The sequence below is a fragment of the Oryza brachyantha genome, chromosome 8 (genome assembly GCF_000231095.2).
Source record: "Oryza brachyantha chromosome 8, ObraRS2, whole genome shotgun sequence".
In the NCBI taxonomy this organism is placed as follows: Eukaryota; Viridiplantae; Streptophyta; class Magnoliopsida; order Poales; family Poaceae; genus Oryza; species Oryza brachyantha.
The window spans coordinates 4,577,719-4,602,040 of record NC_023170.2 but is presented as its reverse complement, the minus strand read 5'-3'; the positions used below and the strand labels follow the sequence as shown (position 1 = coordinate 4,602,040).

General features: G+C 38.8%; 2 protein-coding genes across 2 annotated transcripts; both read left to right on the top strand.

Moving 5' to 3' along the window:
• The first annotated feature begins 2,987 nt into the window (after positions 1 to 2,987).
• On the top strand, positions 2,988 to 5,436 carry LOC102699887 (G-type lectin S-receptor-like serine/threonine-protein kinase LECRK3). The gene has a single exon (XM_006659166.3). It carries the CDS (start codon positions 3,028 to 3,030, stop codon positions 5,434 to 5,436), a length of 2,409 nt encoding a protein of 802 aa, XP_006659229.1. The 5' UTR covers positions 2,988 to 3,027.
• Positions 5,437 to 15,263: 9,827 nt separating this feature from the next.
• Positions 15,264 to 16,505, top strand: LOC102712103 (WRKY transcription factor WRKY51-like). Its single transcript, XM_040527003.1, has one exon. It carries the CDS (start codon positions 15,333 to 15,335, stop codon positions 16,245 to 16,247), a length of 915 nt encoding a protein of 304 aa, XP_040382937.1. The 5' UTR covers positions 15,264 to 15,332; the 3' UTR covers positions 16,248 to 16,505.
• The last annotated feature ends 7,817 nt before the right edge of the window (positions 16,506 to 24,322 follow it).

Here is a 24,322-nt window from a genome sequence, read left to right as displayed (position 1 = left end):
AATATAGGTAATTATTAAGTGAGGCCCAATTAATTTGAAGCGGTGGCCAATGTCATCAACAACGTCACCTCCCTCTTCCCGGACGGCTGCACCGACGAGATCACGCCGGGCTGCTGGAAGGCGGCGGCACCCTGAGCCATCTCCTCGAGCCTCCCGCTGATCATGTCCAGGAACCGCACGACGGTGTACTGGGAGGACGTGTTGCTGGACCAGGCGGTGATTCCGGTGAACGCGACCCCCTCCACGATCTCGGCAGACGGGGAATCCGGAGTTAGCGGGTGCAACGAGGGAAGACAGCGCACGGAGTTACCCCCTAAAAGGGGGAGACGTGGAGGCCATCTAGACCGTTGGATGGGCCCTGAGCAAATAAATATTTGTCCCATGAGTCATGAGTCTTTTGTATTTGTGCATTATAGGATAAGACTGAGCGAGTCATTCTTTTTAGATTTATGATGGTGATGCAAAGCGTTAGGTTCTTGTTCTACGGAAAATATGGAAATTATATATATCATTGAGCACTTTGCAATCTTCTAGATTTCATTGTTCATGTTGTATACAACACTTCACTCAAATTATTCAGTGTATTCTTGATAAATTAGACCTTGTGTGTATTTATGTTCATGAAGGGATGGCAGAATGTGCTCGCACGCCCAGTGAAAATTTTTTGCGTCTGCCACTTGTCAATGTAGTGTCATAGTACGGAGATACTAAATCAATAATATTGAAAGGTGTTGAAAGAACATGGTGTATGATAAACCCACTATAAGACACAAGAAGATATATATGTGATGTGCCTCCATTTGATCTATGGTAGTGTTGGTGTAGAATCATTAAACTTCAGATTGTTAGGGTCTTAACATGGGTGGTGGCTCACTTGGGGACTATCAAACACTAGTAAATAATTAGATATTTGTATAAAACTAACCTATGGTTATTATGAAACATAAGGTTATTATGAAACATGTAGTTGGACGTGAAGGGTCAAGATGGAATTTTCTCATCCTAGTTAATATGAGATATATATTTAGACCTCTTGATAAAATAGATTATAAAAGTACAAAACCATGCTAGATGATTGGGGAGTTAACCACAGGTTGTGTAATCCAATATAGAATCAAGAAAATAATTGAGCCATCTAAAGGATGGTACACATGTTTGCTACATATTCAACCGATATGATTTTTATATACACTCACTCATTATATCTTATTAGGGGTTACTATTGACACATGAACCAAATATATATTGCTAGATTGCAACCGAGTAACCAGGTATATATGAACCTATCGAGTCATGCACTTAACAAGTTAGAATAATATATTTGGATAGAGATCCAAATATGAGCACAGTTCAAATATGGATCTAAGTAAAGCTTCTACTAGGCTCGCAAGGCCCGATTAAAAACTCTATAAATTCAACAGGCAGGACTATGAGATATACACACAAGGAGCTCTATCAGCACCCCCTCTCTCTCTCCATGAGCGAAACCCTAGCCGCGTGCAAATGCTTATACACTTATGTCCGGTGTTCCACCTATAAACGTATGGATACAATAGAGGCATAGTTATGTTCCAGCATTGCTCGATGTGCTCACACAAGGAGACATTTGTGCAAGATATAGAAGCTCATGTGAGGAGACGCTCGCACGAAGTAGAAATAAGCCATTTACCAAAATCGACTATTTCCTCCACATCGGCGTACTCGTCAGATCAATCTACTCATACCCTAAAAAGGCTTTATTTGTATCGATGAATCTTAGATAAGATTATGCAGATTGATGGTTAAAAACAAAACAAAGGTAGTAGAAGCAGTGAGCAGAAATATTGGTTGCACAGCGCGATCTACTTAGCAGCAGACGCAAAAGGACCACACAAAGACAACAAAACCCTAAGCGATTACTGAAAACGAATAAACTCTTCCAGAGCAGGAAGAGATAGATAGGTGCATCACCAAAATTAATCCCAGCTGACGCATTTGCACGACACTTAGATGAACACTAACCAAAATCGACGGTTCACATGTCATTTTCCAATTCATTGCATCAAATTCTGTTCATTTTCCACCTCTAGTCTCCTCCTGACTTGGTCTACATCAGCGTGGAAGAACTGGTTGATTGGTCCACGCCAACCTGGAAGACTGCTGACTTCATTTTATCCTTTGTGTTCCATATGGTCTAACATAATAAAGATTACGCTTTACATCTTTATAGATAGTTACCAACAATTGCTTTTTTTAAGATAAAAGAAGCTTTTTATTAACTTCAAGACAATTTCATCGAGATGATACGACCTTATTAAAATTATTTCCGGCCCATGCATAACTAAGATGCACGTAGCCCACAAAAAATGCAAAAAGTTAAAAGCAACAAATGGACCTAGTGAGCAACAATTGCTGGGTTCCTAAAAAAAAAAGTTACCAACGTTTGCTTGGTAACTAAATGGTTGCCAACTAAATGGTACTCCCTCCAATCCATATTATAAAATATTTTGGTTCTACCAAGATTCATGCATTGATCAATGAATATGTCTCATATATGTGTCCGCGTTTATTAGCATCCATATGAACCTAGGGATTACCAGCACATCCTATAATATGTTGAAATGAAGATGATATCATCTTTAGTCACAAAGATCAAATATTGGTTACAACTTACAAAAAGCATTTAGCGACTTGGCCACCTTTTCATTCTGCTGGCCTGGCGAAAATGTATGCATATACATAGCAACTGGGTCATAGCCATCTAGAATTCAAGATGTGATCATTGTCTTTTTCAAAAAGATAATGCTGACAAAAAAATGTTGGTCTCTTTCAGTCCACACCACTAACTTGACACTTCTGTTTCCCTAGGTTCAGTGTAAGGTCCAGGTTTGCTTTTTAAGTCCCTACATTCAGTTCAAATATTCAAGGTCCAGGTGCCCACGCGCACACACGCGGCCACACCTACCATGAATTTATCTCCTCATATGAGAAGGTAGCATCTCATTTTGCATAGCCCAAAGGAACAACCTCCTCTTCTCTGGTCAAAAAATGGCCTCTTACACCATCCCTCTATACCTGATTCTGTTCATCATCCATGGCAACCCTTCCATGGGAGCTCAGATCAGCGAAAGAAGCATTCCTCAAGGTTCTCAGATCAATGCAGCGGGTACGCAGAGCTGGGTCTCCCCATCGGGGCGCTTTGCGTTTGGCTTCTATCCTGAAGGTGAGGGCTTCTCCATTGGGGTGTGGCTTGCCACTGGCGCAACCAGGACCATCGTGTGGACTGCCTTTAGAGATGATCCTCCTGTTTCCGGTGGTTCAATTCTGTTAACAGCCGGTGGTTCGCTTCAATGGATTCCTGCTAACCAAGGCAGCCAATGGAAACTGATTTCTGCCACCCCTACTTCAGCTACCTCTGCTGCTATATTGGACACCGGCAACTTTGTGTTGTATGATGCCAAAAGGCAGGTATTATGGTCTAACTTTGGTTCTCCGACGGACACTCTATTACCAGGGCAGAACTTACCTCCTGGTAATCAGCTGTTCTCAAGCGTCTCCAACAACAAACATGCCACAGGAAAGTATCGCCTTGCCAACCAGGATGATGGCAACCTTGTCATGTATCCAATTGGCACGAGAGACCCTGGTAGCGCATACTGGGCGAGTGATACTTCTGATCGAGGCCTCCTTCTCACTCTTTCACTACACCCAAATGGTACCGTATGGTTGTTTGACAGAAACAGTTCATACACAAAAGTGCTATTCCTGGCGAATCAGTCACTGAGTGCCTCCACAAATTCAGAGAGCTACTACCATCTGACATTGGATGCTGACGGCTTGTTGCGACTCTATTTGCATGTGTTCTTCAAGCAAGGGAAGGAGCCCCTAACAAAGATTGAATGGTTGGTGCCATCCAGCACCAATCGCTGCGGAGTGAAAGGTGTTTGTGGTCCAAATAGCTTCTGCCAAATCACTGCTAGTGGAGAAACCAGCTGCTCCTGCCTTCCGGGGTTTGAATTCTCAAGTGCTAACCAAACCACTCAAGGTTGTTGGAGGGTACAGACTGGCAGTTGCACAGGGAATAGATCTAGTGGTGACATCAGACCGATAGCCACGATGGTCATGGTGAAGAACACTAGCTGGTCAGATTTGTCATACAACATCCCACCCCAAACAACAACCATTGAAGAGTGCAAATCAATTTGTCTTTCTGACTGTGCCTGTGAGATCGCCATGTTTGACACCTACTGTTCAAAACAGATGCTTCCTATGAGGTATGGCAGGATGGTTCAGGGTAGCAACACCATGCTATTTGTGAAGGTGTACTCCTATGAACCAAAAGGCCCTATAAGGAAGACTAGAAGTTCTGTCTCAGTTTCCATGTTGATATCAGGTTCTGTATTGGCCATCTTCTCGATTGTTGTGCTAACAGTATCTGTAGTGCTCTGTAAGCGCCACCAATTATTAAGGTACACAAGGGCTCCACAGCATCAAGACACTGAATTTGATGAGGAGAGCATTGGCATCCGATCGTACTCTTTCCATGATCTAGAGCTGTCAACTGATGGCTTTGCCCAAGAGCTAGGAAGGGGTGCATATGGCACAGTGTTCAGAGGTGTACTAGCAAACAGTGGAAACAAGGTCATTGCAGTGAAGAGGCTTGAGAGGATGGCAGAAAACAGGGAGCGAGAATTCCAACGGGAAGTACGTGCAATTGCACGAACACACCACAGGAACCTGGTGTGTTTGCTCGGTATCTGCAACGAAAGCACATACCGCCTTCTTGTCTATGAGTACATGCCAAATGGCTCCCTCACCAACCTCCTCTTCAAGCCCGACACACCATTACCAAGCTGGAGCAAGAGGGTTGCAATTGCGCTGGATGTGGCTAGGGGCTTACAATACCTCCATGAGGAGATAGATGTCCCTATAATCCACTGTGATATTAAGCCAGAGAACATACTCATTGACAGCTCAGGGATGGCAAAGATTGCAGATTTTGGCCTGGCAAAGCTACTGGTAGGAAACCAAACAAAGACCTTCACCGGCATCCGGGGCACACGTGGATATCTTGCACCAGAGTGGAGCAAGAACAATGCAATCACTGTGAAGGTAGATGTCTATAGCTTTGGCGTGATGCTTCTTGAGATCATAAGTTGCAAGAAAAGCATGCAGTTTAAGATGGCCGGGGAGGAGTGCAACATCTCTGAGTGGGCATACGAGTGTGTGGTTTCTGGTGGACTGAAAGAAGTGGCCGCTGGTGAAGATGTAGATGAGATTGAGCTAGAGCGAATGGTGAAGATCGGCATTTGGTGCACTCAAAACGAGCCGGTGACACGACCTTCAATGAAGAATGTTGTTCTGATGATGGAAGGAAGTGTGCAAGTTCGTCATCCTCCACCACCGGCGTCATATTCACAGTCACTATTACACACTGGAAGCAGAGGAGAAATCTGAACGTTTCTATGAGATTAGTTGAGTATGCCAAGTACCAGAATGGATGGATGGGCCAGGTATGAAAAATGGTAATGCAGGTAACTAGTGCACAAATGGCACAGTGACATTGCCATAGTAGTACGAGATGCTCATATATGTCTTAAAAAGTAGAACTGGCATTTGATTGAGAGAAAATGATAGAAATCAATGGTGCTAACTATGTAATAATCGCACTCCTTTATACTCCTTCCCCACAATTAGAGAAAATGATAGAAATCAATGATAAAGGCTATCGCCCTCAAGATTTCATTTCCAAGTGGCCACATCGACTGTTTGCAGGAGAACGAAATAATGTGTACCTTTGTCACCATTTTAATATGCTGATAATTTCTACCGAGTATTTAGAATATTTATTGTTTTATTAGGGGTGGCTTTTGACTATTGTTTCATCAATCTCCAAGATAACCTACAGAAAGCATTACTAATAAGCAGCTCAACCTGCCATGCTAATTCAGGAAGAACAAACCTAAAGCATAATGTATATACCCTTCTACTTTAAACATAAATAACAGTAGAGCTAAAAAGTAAAGGCTGGCACAGCATTACCACAAAAGCCATGAGAAAATGCTGCATTGTTAAAAAAAATGATATTTAATGGCATTTTTGAAGTGTTACAGTCAAAATAGGTATAAATCATGTCGACAACACATCAGGAATCTATTTTATATATAAAGTAATAGGAAAAGGAGACACCACATTCGTTCTCACCGGCTAGACAATCTCACATTAATCGAAAAACAAACAATAGAATCCAGTTAGAAATACAATTTAGGAATTTAAAATAAAGAAAACTAAAAAAATAGTCCATGTGTAAATACAATTTAGGAAAATACAAAATTTGGATTGAAAATTTAAAAAATAATATTGACTGAAGAGTTTGTCTATAAATACAATTTTGAAATATCTAAAAATTAGCTTTAAAATAAGTAATTTAAGAGAAAGAGTCAGCGTACAAATACAATTTAAAAGTATCTAAAATTTGAATTAAAAAATAAATAGTATATAGAAAAGAGTTTATGTACAAGTACAAGTTTAGGATACAAGTATAAATACAAATTGAGAATTAAAAAATAAAGAAAAATAATGTAATGTTCCTCATAGCAATACAATTTAGAAAAATCTGAAATTCGAATTAAAAATTTAAAAATAATTAATATCAAGATAAGAACCCATGTGTACATACAATATTTATAATGATGCTACGCAATATGTGCAAGTCACCATGCTAATTGCATATATTCTAGAAGAAAGTTATTAAGGTGACCTTTGCATTTTTAGAGAAACAGATGTGGTCTCAAATGCTTCCAATAAGAACACATGACTAACATAAATCAATATCTTGCCATTCTAGATTGTATTACATCAACCTTGCCTGAGCTCAAAAGTACTCTCTCCGGTCAAAAATATGTCGTTTAGGACGAGATTTGGTCAAACTTTGAAAATTCCAACCATCGATAATTTCTTAAATGTTTAGTTTAAATACAAGATAAATGTACACATATATTCTCCTCGAAGAGTACTATCATAATATCATAAACTTATTAGATTTTGTAAATTTCTTATAACATAAAATCATTTGTCAGAATTTTATAAGTTTGACCAAATCTTGTCGTAAACAATAAAAAATTTTGACTGGAGGAAATAACAACCAATGCTCATAACAAACAAACAAGAAACTGGCCAGAACTAAACAGCTAGTAAAAGGAGTTCTTTTATAAAATATAAATCGCTGTACAGTATACTCACCTCCATGATCATTGTTATTATTGCATAAATATATAATACTGCATCCTCAGCTCCGGATTACTGAGATCATCACCATAAGCAAAGTAACACGCCAACAAGATCTTGTTGGAGAACACCACTCCTTTAACTCTCGAGCATGCAATTGGTTTTGATTGGAACTTCTGGCCCTAACTAGGATGTGATCATCTCCTACAGCTGTAGAGGAAACAGTGAGTTTTTGTTCCAACCGAAATGCATGGATGATCAATCATTTGTACGCACAACACAAAGAACACAAAATTGCTCAGTCTTTCATCTCACACTCCCCTAAGTCAACAACTAGGTAAGGGTGACAAACCACCCAGGTCGAACAACTAATAACAATTTGTTCTTCTTTTTTTGTTAAAAAAAAAAAGAAGCTAAACGCTAATGTCCAACGCGTCTGCCACTATTGGGGCCGCGTTGATAGACTGGTCTCACGATCTCAGCCAGAACCGGCGATGCTCACTATTGTGGCTAAATTCTGTTGATAAACTGAGCTCGCTCACGGTCTGAGAACTGGCGATGTGGTAACAAAAGTCGTTGCTGGCTAAATTCTGCCCTAGCCGAAGCTCCGGCCGAGGATGGCCTAAAGGCGCGAACATACCTGGTCTCACGGAGGCCAGCGGCGAGGGCGCGGTCGATCTGGCCGGAGCTGAAGTTCCGCTCGCCGCCGCCGATGCCCACCGGACCCAGATCCTCCTGGAGTAGCGCGCGTCCGCAGCGAAGCTATCGCTCGCCGCCGCCCGCCGGACGTTGGGTCGGGAAGCGGCGGCGCCCCGGGAAAAGCAGGAGGAGGGGGCATCGATCGAGCCCACAAGCACAAAGGCCTCCTTCCACCTGATTTTAGGGTTGTTAGCTTATTAGGCTGGGCTGGGCTGGGCTGGAGAGGATGAGGAGATGAGGGAGTACAAGGGAAAAAATCTACCTTAGGTTCCTCCTCCTGCCGTCGAGTATGAAAAACATCCTTAGAGCATCTCTAACAGCTTGGCAATTTGGTTGTCCAAGCTAAATTTTAGTAATTTAATTTAAAATTTGTACTCTAATAGAGTTGCCAATCGGATGATTAAGCCATCCGACTGACCAAACTACTCCCACCGTTGACTAAATTTGGCTGGCCAAAAAAGATTACCAAACATGGGCCCAGTACATGGGCCCACAATCTCCTTCTCTCCTCCCACCCACACTAAGCTCAACCCAGCCAGCCGAGATGGCCCCCACCACCAGCCGAGACCGTTGCCGGTCGGGGCAGTCGTCACCGCAAGACAAGGCTGCCACTGGCCGGGGCAACCGCCGCCATTGGCCGGGGCAGCCGCCACCGCCTTCAAGATCACGTCTTGATGGAAAAAAAGAGGAGGAGGAGGAGAAAGAGAAAGAAGAATGAGTGTAGAGGCTGACATATGGGTCGCGCTATCATAGACTCAAAATAGATAAGATAGATGGAGAGACGGTTAGAATAAACCATAAATTTGACTTGACAAATACAATGGAGAGTTGTCAAATAGACATTTGAAGAGTTGAATTTGGAAATACCGTTGGAGATGCTCTTAAACTGTAAACTTGCGAAACCAGGTTAAATTAGGTCCTTTGGCAGTATGGATGGCTAGTTTCACTGATCCTGTAGGTTGACCCTGGTCCACTCGCGTTGACTAAAGCGTTTATGTGGCAAAAATAAAAGTGGACCCACATGTCACCCTCATTATCTCCCATCTTGTCTCCACTCACTTTCTATGGTAGCGTCCTTGGTGGTGAGGGCGGGGACACGGAAGTATGACCGTACATGGAACAATGGGGCAGCTGGCGAGCACTGCCCGCAGGAAGGCGTCAAGCGGTTGACAAGGTAGCAGAGCTCGAACGCAGAGCTAGCTAGCAATGTCAGCTAGAAGAAGGCGAGGATGGACTCGGGTTGCTTGTTGAAGTGCGCCAGTATGAAGGGGGGTTTTGGCCGCTGCGTTGGGTTCCACGAGAGGGCGGGATGGGAAGCGACATCGTGGTCTTAGGGGTGATTGGAAAAGGTGGGACGATATATTTAGAAATGAAAAAAAATGAATAAAATTTTTATATTTATATTCTTAACGACTTAAAAGCCGGACTAAAAAATAAACTACCCTACAATGGCCGCAAAATCAGCTCCAAATTTAAAGTTAAAAATTTAAAATTTAACTTATAAGCTTAAGCCAAGAGAATTTTTTTTTGCGACCATGTTTCTTACCATGTTGTTCATGTATTCGTGTTCCCATTATAGAAGAAAACAAGTATTTATTCATATGAACCAAGATGAAATTAAGAAACCCTGTAGCCAACCACACTGGTCATGGATGGATGTATGCGTGATTAACCATTTGTGGACACGCACAGCCAACTACTATTTGCTGTAGGCCAAGATAAGGTTGACAACTCACCGAGGCTTTGTCCTTGCTTTGCTGATCAAATCGATCGGGTTGGTTGTTCATGTGTCTCCATTAATCCCTGGGGGGCCATGAACATCTTCAGAGCAAAAACTTCCTCGACTGTATTGAATGATCAGAACACAACACAACAAAACAAAAGTGGATGGACGGTTTCTTGCATTCAAGTTTGGGGATTATTTCTTCATTGATAGATTAACAGAAATGCTTAGCTCATCAAGAATATGTGTCCTGGGCTCAGTCTTACTCTTTGGAGAAACAGAATTAGGCTTTTTTTTTTCCAGTGAGGTTTGGGCTTTTGGAGGAATTTGATATTTTACTGCATATTCAAATGCTGGTTGTTTCACTTTAAACATTTTAAAATTAGATACATAGCTTTTTAACGTGTTTTTTTCGACATGTTCAACTTTCAATCACTAATATCTCGTTTCTACGATTAGTAGAACTAATTTTTATCATTTATTTTTTATAATTCAATGGATAAAATCATTGCTACCAGCAAAGAACACCGTAGCTAAGCTATTTGGATAATCAAACGAACTATCTTTTACCTAAAATTGTTTCTTCTAATTTCTAACAAGAAGTATTAAAGACTGGGCAGGGAGTATTATTCATGATTTTGTGACACGTATGCCACTAGTTAGATTGATGCGAATTGATCTGAAGTTAACATGAACTCCAACATCGTTCATGATAACAAAAACACAACAACACAAGGCTTGCTTGTTATTCATTTGGTTTCAAAATTTGAGTGGGCAGCAGAAACGGTTTTCAAGTTTAAGGGGATAAGTGAAGTACAATAAACTTTAAAACAACCAAACTGACTTTGCCCTTTTGTTTTTACATTGTTGACGCTGTGATAAAAAGGATTGGAATACTTTCTCCATCCGGTCATAGATATTGGACACATTTGCCTTTAGGCATGACGTGTAATCATTAGTCTTATTATTTATTTTCTCCGTTTAAGACTTTATGGTTTTAACTGATTCATCCGTTTGTACATATATGAATTTAGACAAGGCTAAAAAGTCTTATTACCTGAAATGGAGTGTATAAAAAATACACGCAAAATTATTTATTTTGTTGTGACTAAACAAATTATTGGATGTACTTTTAACATGGATTTTTTTTCATATTTACACTAAATTTTTAAATAGGATAAATGGTAGAATGTTGTGTGATTAAAGTCAACTGGTCAAATATTTATAATCAGAACGAGTAATTCAATAAGACGCTATGATTTGGTTAGAACGGTACAGTACAATATATTAACGGTATGTATAAGGGCACCCTAGTAATTTGCTAAACGTAGGAAAGTCATTAGATCATAATTTTGTATATTTCACTTCAATCATATAGATAGCTGTTTTTCATTTGTTGGCGACTGCGACGGCACGGCACCGTGTCCGATGGTTAACGACGATGTAATAGGAAATGTGGGTTTCGACCAATCAGGAGCATGGGAAATACAAATACCCCGTATTACTTGGGTGATGTGAATTTACGAAAATATACCCCCATGGAGTAATCTAGAAAAACAAATCGATCCTTTAAAATTTTATAATTTAGCCAAATTAGTTAGAGTATCAAATTGATCTACACCAATATTGGATAGTAGATACTACCGGTAAATCGTACTGTAAAAGTTTTCTATTTTTTTCATGAAAGGAACAATTGAGGGGAAAAAACATGATCACAATAAAATAAAATTAGGAAAACCGGATGAGTACCGTGGTCAATAATCCAGACCATGCATTCTTAGAGCAATCGTAATACATTATACACACAATACTAGTTATGAATTTTATACCTTTCATATAAAAAACTAGTAGTCAATGTGGTAGCTCATTGAGAGCACAGTGTTTATGTTTATTAGCTGACTCTCTTAAACGTCACATATATAAATTTGCTGATATAGAGAAAATAGAGTGAAAGATATAGAAAAACGGTCGTTATGCATGGCAATGGTTTAGAGTCGACTCTTATCATTTATTTAAGAAACCTTTTATGGAATAGATTAAAAGAAAAAAGAATAAAAAAATTATTGTATTAATAAAAAGACATATCTAACTCTATCTTTATATATACATTTATAAAATAAACTATTATCGCTGACGTGAACAAGTTCAGAGCCACTGCCAGCCTCTATCTTTAAACATCTCGTTAGTTCTACGCACAACATCCGTCATCGTACTACACCTTGAATGCCCTTAATTATACATCGTCTGCAGCAGCAGCACGTTGTGGTTTCTGTACGCCCTGTTTTCCCGGATCTTGCTTTGGATTAATCAACTCATTAGAACAGGGCAAAATGGAAACGCAAAGCGACCGCATTATCATCAGAGCCCCCGGCCAGTTGCACTTCTGACTTGGATCGCAGCTCCTCTGCCAAAAAATAAAAAAATAAAAAATGAAAAATTAAAGCGCATGCATGCGCCGGGCTTTCCTCACGCAAGTTGAGCTGCACGATGCATCAGATTTGACTTATCTCGCCCCCACACGAAGTACCACTGGTTAATAAGAAATTATATTTGCTAATAAAAAGGATTAAGAGGAGCTCAAATCAAATCGCCTTGCGATCTTGCTACCTTGTGCCCTTTTTCTTCTAATTGTCTTTGAGAATACCAATCTAATCTCTAATACTCTAGTCGTAGATATTTAATGCGCAGTTTTCAGCATAAATTGTGATCAAACTTTTAATTAAAACACTATCCATGGATAGTTTCTACTACCTCCAACTCATATTAAGTTTATTTTTTAGTTTTTAGATATAATATTTTGACTCTTAGTCTTATTTAAATTTTTTTTTACGATTAATATTTTTATGCATGACTAATTTTTTTAAATTTTTGTATAAATTTTTCAAATAAGACGAACGATCAAACGTTGGACATAGACATCGAGAAATAAAGTTATTATGGGACGGAGATAGTAGTAGCATACTATTATAATTATTTAGTTTACAAACAAAAAAAGATGATATGTGTAAATTTGCTTAGAGAAGTGCTATAATAGCAGCAGGAACTTATTCAAAACTAGGGAAATATCTATCCGGATAGAGGGTAGTCTAGATAATAACATTTTGTAAACATATTCCAGATGTAAAACTAATAGTCAGAGTTTCAAATTTAACTAAATCTTCTTCTAAGGGTTGTTTTGGAACAAAGGAATTTTGGGGGGATTTTGAAGGAGTAGATTCCTATACAAAAATTCCTATATAGTCATTTGGAACAATGAAATGCCTCTAACAAGTTCCTTATTCTGAATGGTTCAAAACACAAGAATTTGGTGGATTTTCAACATGAGGTCCAACCTCTTGATTTTTTTTTCTCTGTATCTATATCTCCTAATTCCTATATTTTCCCTGTAGTTTTTATTTGTTTATCCAGTTTATATGAATGGGTTCATAGGGTACTCCAATCCTTTTTTTTCTACTCTTGTGTTTTCAGAATCCTGCATTCCAAAGAGTCATAAATATCAAAATATCTATAACTATAGGAGTATATTTTGTTTTATATTTATATATTTGTAAATATTACATCCTGTCATTTTGGACATGGACACGACACTCACTGCATTTGGTTTAGCATTACCTTCTAAAATAAAATTTATTTTTTAAAAAATACTATATGAAAGGTTTATTTGATGAAAAATCTAATGATATATTTTTCATATTTTAAATCCTGGTATTTTGCATAAATTAATGTTTTAATATTTCGATGGTTGACTACACACACGTTCCAGAACGTTATCCTTTTAAGGACGGCAGTAGTACTGCGTGTATATACAGTCAAATCTACTGTTTTAAATTTTAAAATAGCATATCCTCATAATTTAATCATATATATTAGTGAGTTGAGGTTTTAAAATATCATTGAGCACGTTCTAAAACCACATATAATGGTTAAATAAGTAACAGATGAAGTATATCTTATTGCCCTAGCTAAGGTAGGTATTCTCGTAGGCCCTAAAAAGGATTTGTTAAACAAAAACAACTTGACAAAAAGCGACACATACACTTGCAAAGAAAAGGACACAACATGCAGAGTGAGGAAAAAAATGTGCTAATCAAGGCTTTAGCTTTAGTTGACTTGACCCTGTCACTGTTTTAGGTCAGCCTCACAATCTCCAATCCTGACACTGTTCTTCGTCTAATGGTTCTCATTTCGAGGTGTTCCATGAATTGATTTCGCTTGTTTTTTGTCACTAGTTGTTGGTGTAGTAGCACGTTGTATTTGCAATTTGGGAGGAGAGGAGTGTTGAATTGTTTTTTTGAAACAAAGAAGCTGTTTGAGTTGTCATTAAGGGGTAAGAGGAGTTCTAAGCTATTTGTCTTGTAGCCACAAAGTAAAATAGCTGACCGGTTCAGCACTATGACAATTAACAATTAAAGTCAATGGTTGAGGTTCATGGACTGTTGAGGGGCAAATTGTCAAACAGAGAGAAGAATCAAACCTATGTGAACTACTCCATCTGGTCACACAAACATTACATTTTATATGTATTTGGGGGTGAATTTTCAAATATTCAATCATTAATGTTTTTTAAATACTTAGAATAGATACATAAAGATCATATTTGATGGTCATTACAATATTGTTTTACCTATGTCTGAATATACTTAAAAAATAAATTAGAGGTCAAAATTACTACTAAAATTCATGACCAGAGGAGTACTAATCAAAGACAGCACATGGAACCTCTGACCCCAATAAACAACTAATCAAAATCAAAGCAGTGCAGTGCACATATATATTATCCCAAAAAGTGGATACACCAAATGGAGATAATCATGATGGTTATGCTCTTTTTAATTATGCACCATCATGTTTCTAGGAACCTTGCCAGCAGTTTCAAAGGTTTGACTTTGAAGCCAAGTCACATTACATATCTCCACTCTCCCTACCAAAACATGAAGAAAAATAAAAAAAATACATGGAAAATTGTTGAGTGCTGAGTATCCTATCCTTGGTTCCCAAAGTCCACCCGTTCAATAACGGGGATCCCACCACTGGGTCATGGGTGCTCAAATTGCTGCATCTTTTACATCCAAAGCTCAAAACTCTTCTGAAATTATAAAAGTATCCATGGTGAGGCATTCCATAAATGACGAATAGGACAAAAGCACAATTGAATAATTTAAATAAGATAAAATGGTTTTTTTAGAAAATACACGAATGAATATCTTCTTATGATGATTCATGGTGGATTGAGAATGCTACTTCCTTCTCTACGATCGGAATGTTTAGGAGTACAAACGATAACATAAGGATATACGTGTATAAAAATATAATAGAAAAAGCACTAATGATAAAAAGATCGTAGGCAAAACCGCAGTAACAAAAATAGGAAAGCAATAGCATTTTTTTTTCCATAAATAACAATACATTTTGTCGAGCGGACAAAAATCCTCTCAAATTTATTAACAAGAGCAAAGTAATACCTAGACGAAATTTCCATCTTGCTGAGGGGCCTAAACAGAAAAGGGGATAGAAAAAGATAACCACCTCATTGACTTGCCATCTCGCCTATCCAACTCGTCTTCCTCCTAACACATTTTCCACCTATAAAACCACCTCCCCCACCCGTTCCCACCACCTCCTCACCATCCTCTCGCCGCAGCTCCGCCGCCGCCACCGCCAAGGCAGCTCGTCTCCCTCTCCGGCTCCAACTTCGGGCGACCTCATGGCCGTCGACCTCATGGGCTTCAGCCCGCGCGCGTGTCCCTCGGCCGAGGCCGAGGCCGAGCAGCGCGCCTTCCAGGAGGCCGCCGCCGCGGGCCTTCGCAGCCTCGAGCTGCTCGTCTCGTCGCTCTCCTCGGGCGGCGGGGAGCTCCACCACCGGAGGCTGCCGCAGCAGCAGCAGCAGCCGCAGCTCGGGGAGATCGCGGACCAGGCGGTGGCCAGGTTCCGCAGGGTGATCTCGATTCTTGACCGTACCGGGCATGCGCGCTTCCGCCGGGGGCCTGTCGCCGGAGCGGCGGTGGAGATTGCTTCGCCGTCGTCTCCTGTCTCGGCCTCTCCTCCTCCGCCGCCGCCGGCTCCGGCTCCGGCTCCGGCTCCGGTGAAGAGCCTGACGCTGGACTTCACGAACCCCGCGAAGGCGGCGGCGGCGGGGTCGGTGACGTCGACCTCGTTCTTCTCGTCGGTGACCGCCGGCGGCGGCGGCGAAGGAAGCGTGTCGAAGGGCCGGAGCCTGGTCTCCTCCGGCAAGCCACCGCTCGCCGGCGGCGTCAAGCGCAAGCACCACCCCCAAAACCCGCAGCCGCCCTGCGCAGCCGCCGCCGGGGGGGACGCCCCGCACGCTCACTCCCACGCCCACGCCGGCTGCCACTGCTCCAAGAAGCGCAAGCACCGCGTCCGCCGCACCGTCCGCGTGCCGGCGGCGAGCGCGCGCGTGGCCGACATCCCCGCCGACGAGTTCTCGTGGCGCAAGTACGGGCAGAAGCCGATCAAGGGGTCCCCCTACCCGCGCGGCTACTACCGGTGCAGCACCGTGAAGGGGTGCCCCGCCCGGAAGCACGTGGAGCGCGCCGCCGACGACCCCGCCACCCTCGTCGTCACCTACGAGGGCGACCACCGCCACTCGCCGCCGGCGTGAACCCAAAATCATCCGCCGCCACCGCCTAATTACTCCGATTAGCAGCAGTACACGCGCCGCCTGTGTAAATGATCTTCACTACTAGTAGTACAATTTTTTACTGTTGTTATTTTTTTACCCGTAGCAGTAAAACTGTACTGAACTGTACTAGTACTAATCCTGGTTGTAATTTTTCCGCCTCGGGTAATTACAAAGCAATTTTACCAAGCAAAATCGGGTGCTTCGTTTTAAGTTTTAATTCTCCGTCCCACAAAAATATAGTAATAAGGTTTAAGTTTACGAAGAAAGTATATGTTTTCAGCCTTTCAGGTGCGAATAAGGTAAAATTATTTAATTTTGCATTATATTTAAATTCTAAAAAAAGTATTTATATTTTCGTAAAAAAAGTATTTATATTTTCGCAACCGAGGGGAGTGAGGAGTAATTTAAACTTACCGTTGGCTGAGAACTTGGAAGGGGGGTGGGAGGCGAAGTCAAAGGGGGCAATGAATTCGGCTTTAATTATGGTGTCGGGTGGGGCCCACCTGTCTGTGGGAGACTGGCGCTGGTCAAAGGAGGGGCGGATGCGCGGTCGCTTTCGTCGTGGTCCGGCCCATGGGCTTGGGCTGACCGCCTCGTCTCGTTGCCCTTTATTAACTCGCGCGTTGTTAAATGGGGGTGGGGCCCACCCTACGCGTGGGGGCCACACGGGTGGTCAGTTCAACGCCTCGGTTTCTTCGCCCCCCTTCTTTTTCTCTTGGCCTCATCTCTCGCTCCATGCCCGTTGACTTTTTAGCAAGATGGGGTTAGGACTACTGTCTCAGTAAAAAGACGAATTCTCCTGTTTCCAGGTCATCGTCCGTCTTATTTAAATAAATTTTTAAAAAATTAGAATAAAATTAGTCAAACGTAAAGTATTATTTATGATTTATCATCTAATAAAAAAATATCAATCGTAAAAAAATTTAAATAAGACGAAGAGTCAAAAATTGAAGGTAAAAAAATGAAAAATTGATTTATTTTGGGACGGAGGGAGTAGGACTTATTTTCAGTAAGTCTCTTGTCTCATTGAATACTTGAACTCTTATTATAAATATTAAATATAGATTATTAATAAAACTCATTCATAATCTTAGACTAATTCACGAGACGAATCTATTGAGTCTAATTAATCCATGATTAGCCTATGTGATGCTACAGTAAACATGCTCTAATTATAGATTAATTAGGCTTAAAAAATTCGGATTACCACTCATTTATAAAATTAGTTTTTTATTAAAGCTATCGGTCATCGGTGTCCGTGATTCTGGTTCTGAATTCCCGTGATATTCTCGGTAACATCGAGTCATTGACGTGTGGCTAGGGCCGGCCCAAGGGGGCTGAAGGTGCGGCCACCTCGAGCCCTCAAATCCTAGGGCCCCTACCTCTACCTAGATCTCGATATATTCCGAAATTTCTTATATGAGTCTATCATCTACTGTCTCTGTTTCATAACGTAATATGTTTGATTTTTTTAGTAATGTTTGACTATTTGTCTCATTCAAAAATTTAGTACAAATATAAAAAATGACAAGTCATAGTTAAAGTTCTTTTCATACTAAAGTAAGTCACAAACAATATAAATGATATTTTTCATAATTTTTTGAGTAAGACAAACGACCAAACATTACAGCTAAAAAAGTCAAACATCTCACATTATGAAACGGAGAGAGTATTAACTAGGTTCATCTTTATGCATTGAGAAGAATCGATTGGATGAAAATGATATTGGTGCATTACCAATGACTTCACATCTAAGGCCCTGTTTATTTGCCAAAAATTTTCGTGTTTACCCGTCACATCTAATCTTTCAACACATAGATCATTAAATATTTTGATATATTAAATATAGTTTTAAAATAACTAATTGCACAGTTTGGATGAAATATATATAGCAAAACTAATATGTGTATCCCCATAGAATAAGTTATTCTATGCCCTCTCCCCTCATAAGGCCCAAACCCTCTTCCACCTCCTTCCAAAGGCTCAAAACCCCTCTTTAGCATGGTCAAAGCTAAATTCCGCCGGTCAAAGTCATCATTTGACCTTTCTCCACACCCCCACCTTTGCCAACTCCCATTTATATAAAAAGTGCAGTAATACGAATGTAAAAATACAGTAACATGCCTTATAAAATACAGCAACAGCGTTAAAATATAGTCATGACGGAAATAGTTTTCTAAATCATATTTTTTTAACCAATGTGATGAAAACGGTTTTGAAAAATAATATAAAACACATGATATATTGCTCTATAAAGATTGGAAATACAATATTTTCAGCTCTCTCATATGCATTAGCAGTACTGTAGCAACAATTACAGTCATGATATTTCTTAAGATACACGTATTTTATAGCAACATAGCAGTATTACGGCATAGAAGACACATCATTACTGCACTTATGGATATTTCTCAAGATTTTAAACTTTAAACAATTTTATCTCTCACCTGCTATATTATTTTTTAAGAACTTTTGTACCATATTGTTTGAAAAAATGTTCTAAAAAAGTAGGTCCATCATGGGTATGTTTTGACGTTGTTACTGTAAATTAGTCGTCGTATTACTGCATTTTTATCGTCGTGTTACTGCACAATTCCTGTGAGACGAGAGGTAAGCTTATATAGACATGAGGGGAAGCCCATAAAAGGGTTGACCCATGGGGTTAACCCTTTGACCAGCTTTTAATTAAGGTGGAGGTAGTTTTTAGGCCTTGAGAGGGGGGTGAGAGGTGGGATGTGCCTTAGAAGGGGTGTAGAATAGCTTACACTAAGAGAGTGCATATATTAGTCTTGCACTTATATATATATAAGTATGTATGTATATATATATATATATTGATTATTATCATATAGTATGATAGGGTCCTTTATATTTACTTTTGCACCGGCCCCTCAAAAGTTAGGACCGGCCCTGTATGTGGGATCCACATGTGCCTGGATCCAGACATACGTCAGTGACTCAATGTCACCGAAAATGTCACTTGACAATGTCACTAAATCTGCGTCCAGTGAGTCTCTCCATGCCAAATTGCTTTCGATGAGATCATCAACCTAAAACTTTTAACACCTAATTTGTAGTGTAATACTGCTCCCTCTCTTTTTAAGCACTTATAAGAGACTACTTATTGCTTGCTTGGTATAGTAAATTTTGATAATTTTATATAAAAATTATCTTATAAGAATCGGAAAAGTCATTTTCTGAATGCATCTCCAAAAGAATGATCATCTCATTTGCCATACTTAAATTTGACAATTTTGCAAAAAAATATCCTCTATGAGAGTGACTATTTGACTTGCCATATCATTTGAATAGCTAAACTTGAGTCCTTAATGGCCAAATCTAGCAACTCATTCCCCCACTAGCACAACTACTATCCGTAGGTCCTACGTGGATAAGACCCTCTTGTCATCCTCCCCTTACCAGGATTTGTAGATTGAGGATAAATAGTCTCTTGGAGATGCTTTTAGAATTCGAGTTGCCAAAACTAAAATGTATGGCTAAATTTTGATTTGGAGAGTCAAAATTTAGCCATTCTCTTGGAGATGCTCTTATTAGCAAGATTGCTATCCATGGGTTCCATGTGAGTGGCCATTGGCCAATCATTCCTCTCTTATTAAATTTAGAGAGTAGAGATGAATAGTCTATTGGAGTGCATATTAAATTTGATCGAAGTTAAACCAAAACATGAAAAATAATAGGAACGTAGTAAAATGAACGCATCGGCGTGTATTGCGTTGGAACGTGTGGGTTGATTCGTCAGGCACAGGTTCATGGCATATGAATCGTTGCTGTGGAGCTGTCAACGAGTGCATGAATCGCACGTTCGCCATTCACTTGCATGAACTGTCATGTATGTTCACTTTTATCCTCCTGGCTCTCGGAGCCTATCTCTAAAACGGCTATCAATTTTAATGGAGGGAGTATTGGTATCTTTCAATATGAGAAGGGACCCTAAATTCCTAATGTCTAAATTTTGCCTTAAACAGAAGTTAGTGTACATAACTACTACTAATCACATCAATCACATTCTATTTAAATTTCTATCCATTTTAACCCCAACCACCCTCTACTCTTTATATTAATGAGGGGGTTTTATAGACCTATTAAGCTATCCTTAATTTCTTCCAAATAATCTAGAACATTTTACATTTTTTGCCTGATTGAACTTACTAAAAAATTATGTAATTATTATTTATTTTGGTGTGATTGGGTTTATTACTAAATATATTTTAATATAACTTTCCTTTTTATATTTGCATAATTTTTTCATAAGACAAATGGTCAATCATGTGTTAAAAAATCTATATATATATATATATATATATATAACATATACATTGATTCATAAATCTAGTAAAAACCAAAAATATATTATAACCTAAAATGGAGATAGTACTAAACTAAAACTAAATTTGGGAAAAAGTAAGCTTACCACATTTTTTGTGGTATTAGTTGTGGCAACAAATTAAACATATCATTACCAACACAAAATTATTTTTGATAATTCTGAATAATAATTTCTCTCCCATAACGCTAGGAAATCTTGGTAATGTTTTCTCATGTTCCATAATTTTGGATAAGGGTATGTCAGACTTTTAAAATTTTGGAGATATTACACGCCCAACTTAATACCATCACAGCTGCTATAAGAAAAAAAATTTGTATTTAGAGTATTTGTCTTTGCTAATCTACCGATAGACTTTGATGCATTACTTGGAAAAAAGTTAAAAATCATGCACTTTTTCGGGTATTATAATGTTGGATAGACTTTGTCTAGCTTAAATTAACCATGTCACATCTGCCATGAGCACACATACTTTTGCTTGCTTTTCTTCCATGATGTACAATAAAGTTGGGCAGTTTGTTCATGATGTTCCACTAGGTAGACTGATCCGTAATCTACTCAAGCTGTTTCCAATGGTAGAGTCTACTGTGGGATCTATCTTAAGCCATGTTAGTATTTTATAATGATATATATAAAGATATAGTCAGGTGTGATTTCTACATCAATACAATAAAATATTTTTATTACGCTAGTTTTCTTTTTATACACCCTCATGCAAGAAAGTTTCCTTGAATAAATGCTAAGAGTCGAATCTAAGCCATTGTCATGCATGACAACAACTTTTCTCTCCTTACCTCTCTTTTTCTCCATGTCACCAAATTTGCTTACGTGATAATTAATAGAGTCAGCTATTAAACACCTTTTGACGTGCCAAAATTATTGCCTGATCCAGAAATTGATAAGTAATTACATAGTGCAGTCATACGTGGGTTCCAAGTGGGCTTCCACAATAATAATAATGGAGTGCTTACCTTTAAATATTGTAGGCTTAGTCAGAATAATAAAGGGATATCATTATTAATAATTGATTCTTGGAATATAACTTGTCTTTTGTTTAAAGTCATATGACTTGACTAATCTCTAACCTTGGTTCCTTCCTTTCTTTCTTGTGGAGTCGTGCAGAAGAACACATAAGTTGTCTTTGTTTTGTTTGTTTCACACCGTTTGTGATTATGGCCTTGTTTAGTTTCCAAAATTTTTTCTAAAAACATCACATTAAATTTTTGGACACATAAATAATGCATTGAATATAGATTAACCAAAAAACTAACTACACAGTTAAGGAAGAAATCTTAAGACGAATCTTTTGAGCTTAATTAGTCCATAACTATCCATAAGTGCTACAGTAACCAACATGTGCTAATGACGGATTAATTAGGCTCAAAAGATTCGTTTCGCGGTTTCTAAGCTAGCCGTGAAATTCGTTTTTTCATTCGTATCCAAAAATCCCTTCCGACATTCGGTCAAATATTTGACGTGACATTTCTGCCAAAAATTTTCTCAATCACAGATCTAAAATATCTTAATATTGATTGACTAGCTGGTTTTCTATTTGACTAGCAAACTGATGCTATTGCACGTGTGAACAAAGTCAAAGTCAATGTGTAATGAGTGCTTGCTTTATAATTTTGCAATAGAATTTAATTATTAATATACCCTTTTGTTGCGCATATCTATATAGCAGCCTCCTCTGACCAATTGGCATCACATTAGAAATGTGATTAGCAAATGCAATCAAGCATGATGGAAATTCAGAGCTGACCTTCCGGATTGGTTTAACTATATCGGCGGGCAAACACGTTCGTAATTGAATTCGGTACAAGTACTAAGCAAGCATATTAGATCTCTGAGAGGATCACCAAAGGTCGCTCAAAATCCATCAAAATTTCTCTTTTTTTTTTGGTTCTCCAATGAAAATTTTAGCTTTGGGATAGATCAATGTTTTCAACAAATAACTTAAAATTTGACTGTGAAAAGTAGAAAAGGTGGATCCACTCTATAATATATTTGAAACAGAAATAAAAAATCACTCTTTTTTCACGCGTGGTTCTCCCTCATCTCGTGTGGTATATTGGAAAGGATACATTTTCCAACTTAGCGAGACAATTTTGGTACGCCTATTTTGGAAGACTGGTGTAACAAGTTTTTTCAAGAAAGTATAAATTTAGAATTGGAACCATATCGGTCTTACGTCAATGATGCTCTAACCATATGTTTTTGGCTTATGTAATATATGCACATGTACATGTTTCATTGGTGGTTTAGCCCAAAAAAAAAGCTTTATTAGTGGTCGACCGACAAGTAAGAATTATTTCTCTTGCTTTCTATACTGGATGGCTTTTTCCTTAGGGTTGACCGCCTAAAATTATTTCCATGGTGGTTTACGATATTTACTTGGTGGTTTTTATCTTTGAAGAAAATTCCTGAATCTTACTAGGTCGTCTTTTCGCTTTTTATGAAAAGTCCAAGCGAAAAATAATTTACAAATAAAACTTTTATATATGTGTTCGTAACAATATAAAAAGCCAAGCTTGAAATATAAACTATAATAAAAAACCTTAAAATCAGCTTTAAATTTAAGATTAAAAAATTAAATTTTGGCTTATAAACAAAAGCTAAAAGCCAAGGGTAAAAAATATGTACTGCTTGTAGACACTTAAATAAAATAGATGACATGCATCGTTAGCTAACTCGTTGGATATCTGGTCGGTTTTGGGTAGGTTAGAGTCAAACAGTCTGAATCGTGATGTTTGTGTGCCAAAATAATTAATCTGCTACATTTCACACGTATATCAATTTTTTGGAGTACAAAATTTCCTTAGTTTTCGTACAAAAGACGACCAAACTTAGTTTTCATATATGTGTGTGGTAGTTATCGAAGGTACCAAATGGGGTTCACTAGGTGATGACGCAGTACTGTTTGTTGGATCATCCCAACAATTGTGATATGTGTCAGTGTGTGGGCACTGTGGAAGTCAAATTTCAGGCTTTTTTTGACTTTACACTCGTATTATAACAATTTTCTGGCTACTAGTATCGCTGACCAGAGTAACAGCTAATTTTCTCACAAAATTTAGAGCATTACTGTCCAGCAGCTTGGTTTCATGCCAAAATTAACCTGGTTAATTTTTATCGATTTAGCCAATGTAAATCATATAAAAATGTGTTCTGGTTAAAACCTAAATAATAAGTTTACTATTGAAGCGACATTTTTTTTTCTAAGTTTGCTAAAGTTTGGCTTTGGTCCAAATAGAAATTACTACCAATTATCGGTAAGACTAATTTACACAACAATACACCCAAACCATCCAGCAAATCCATTACGGCTTGGCTGTCCTCTGCCAACTTAAATTTATGTACTGCAGTAATTAAGTTGTTCGGTCGCTGCAAATAACATGCCAAACTGCTTCTAGAGTACTTGATCCGTCCAAAAAAGCTTTATTTTTGACCAACCTTATATGTACAAAAACTAAGATATCCTTTATATTTTTAAACTACAAAGACTAAATCCAAGGTATTTGTCTTCACTTACCAAACCCTAATACAATAATTATTCAAAAAATAAAGTCTCTGTGAGATGAACAAAGATACCCAAAGAAAAGCTTTTTTAGACAAAGGGAGTAGTATATTATTTCACTTCAAGTTCTAATATACTTTAAACAAGATTATTAGAAACAACTCTAATGCAAGATAGTCATGATTTCTATGT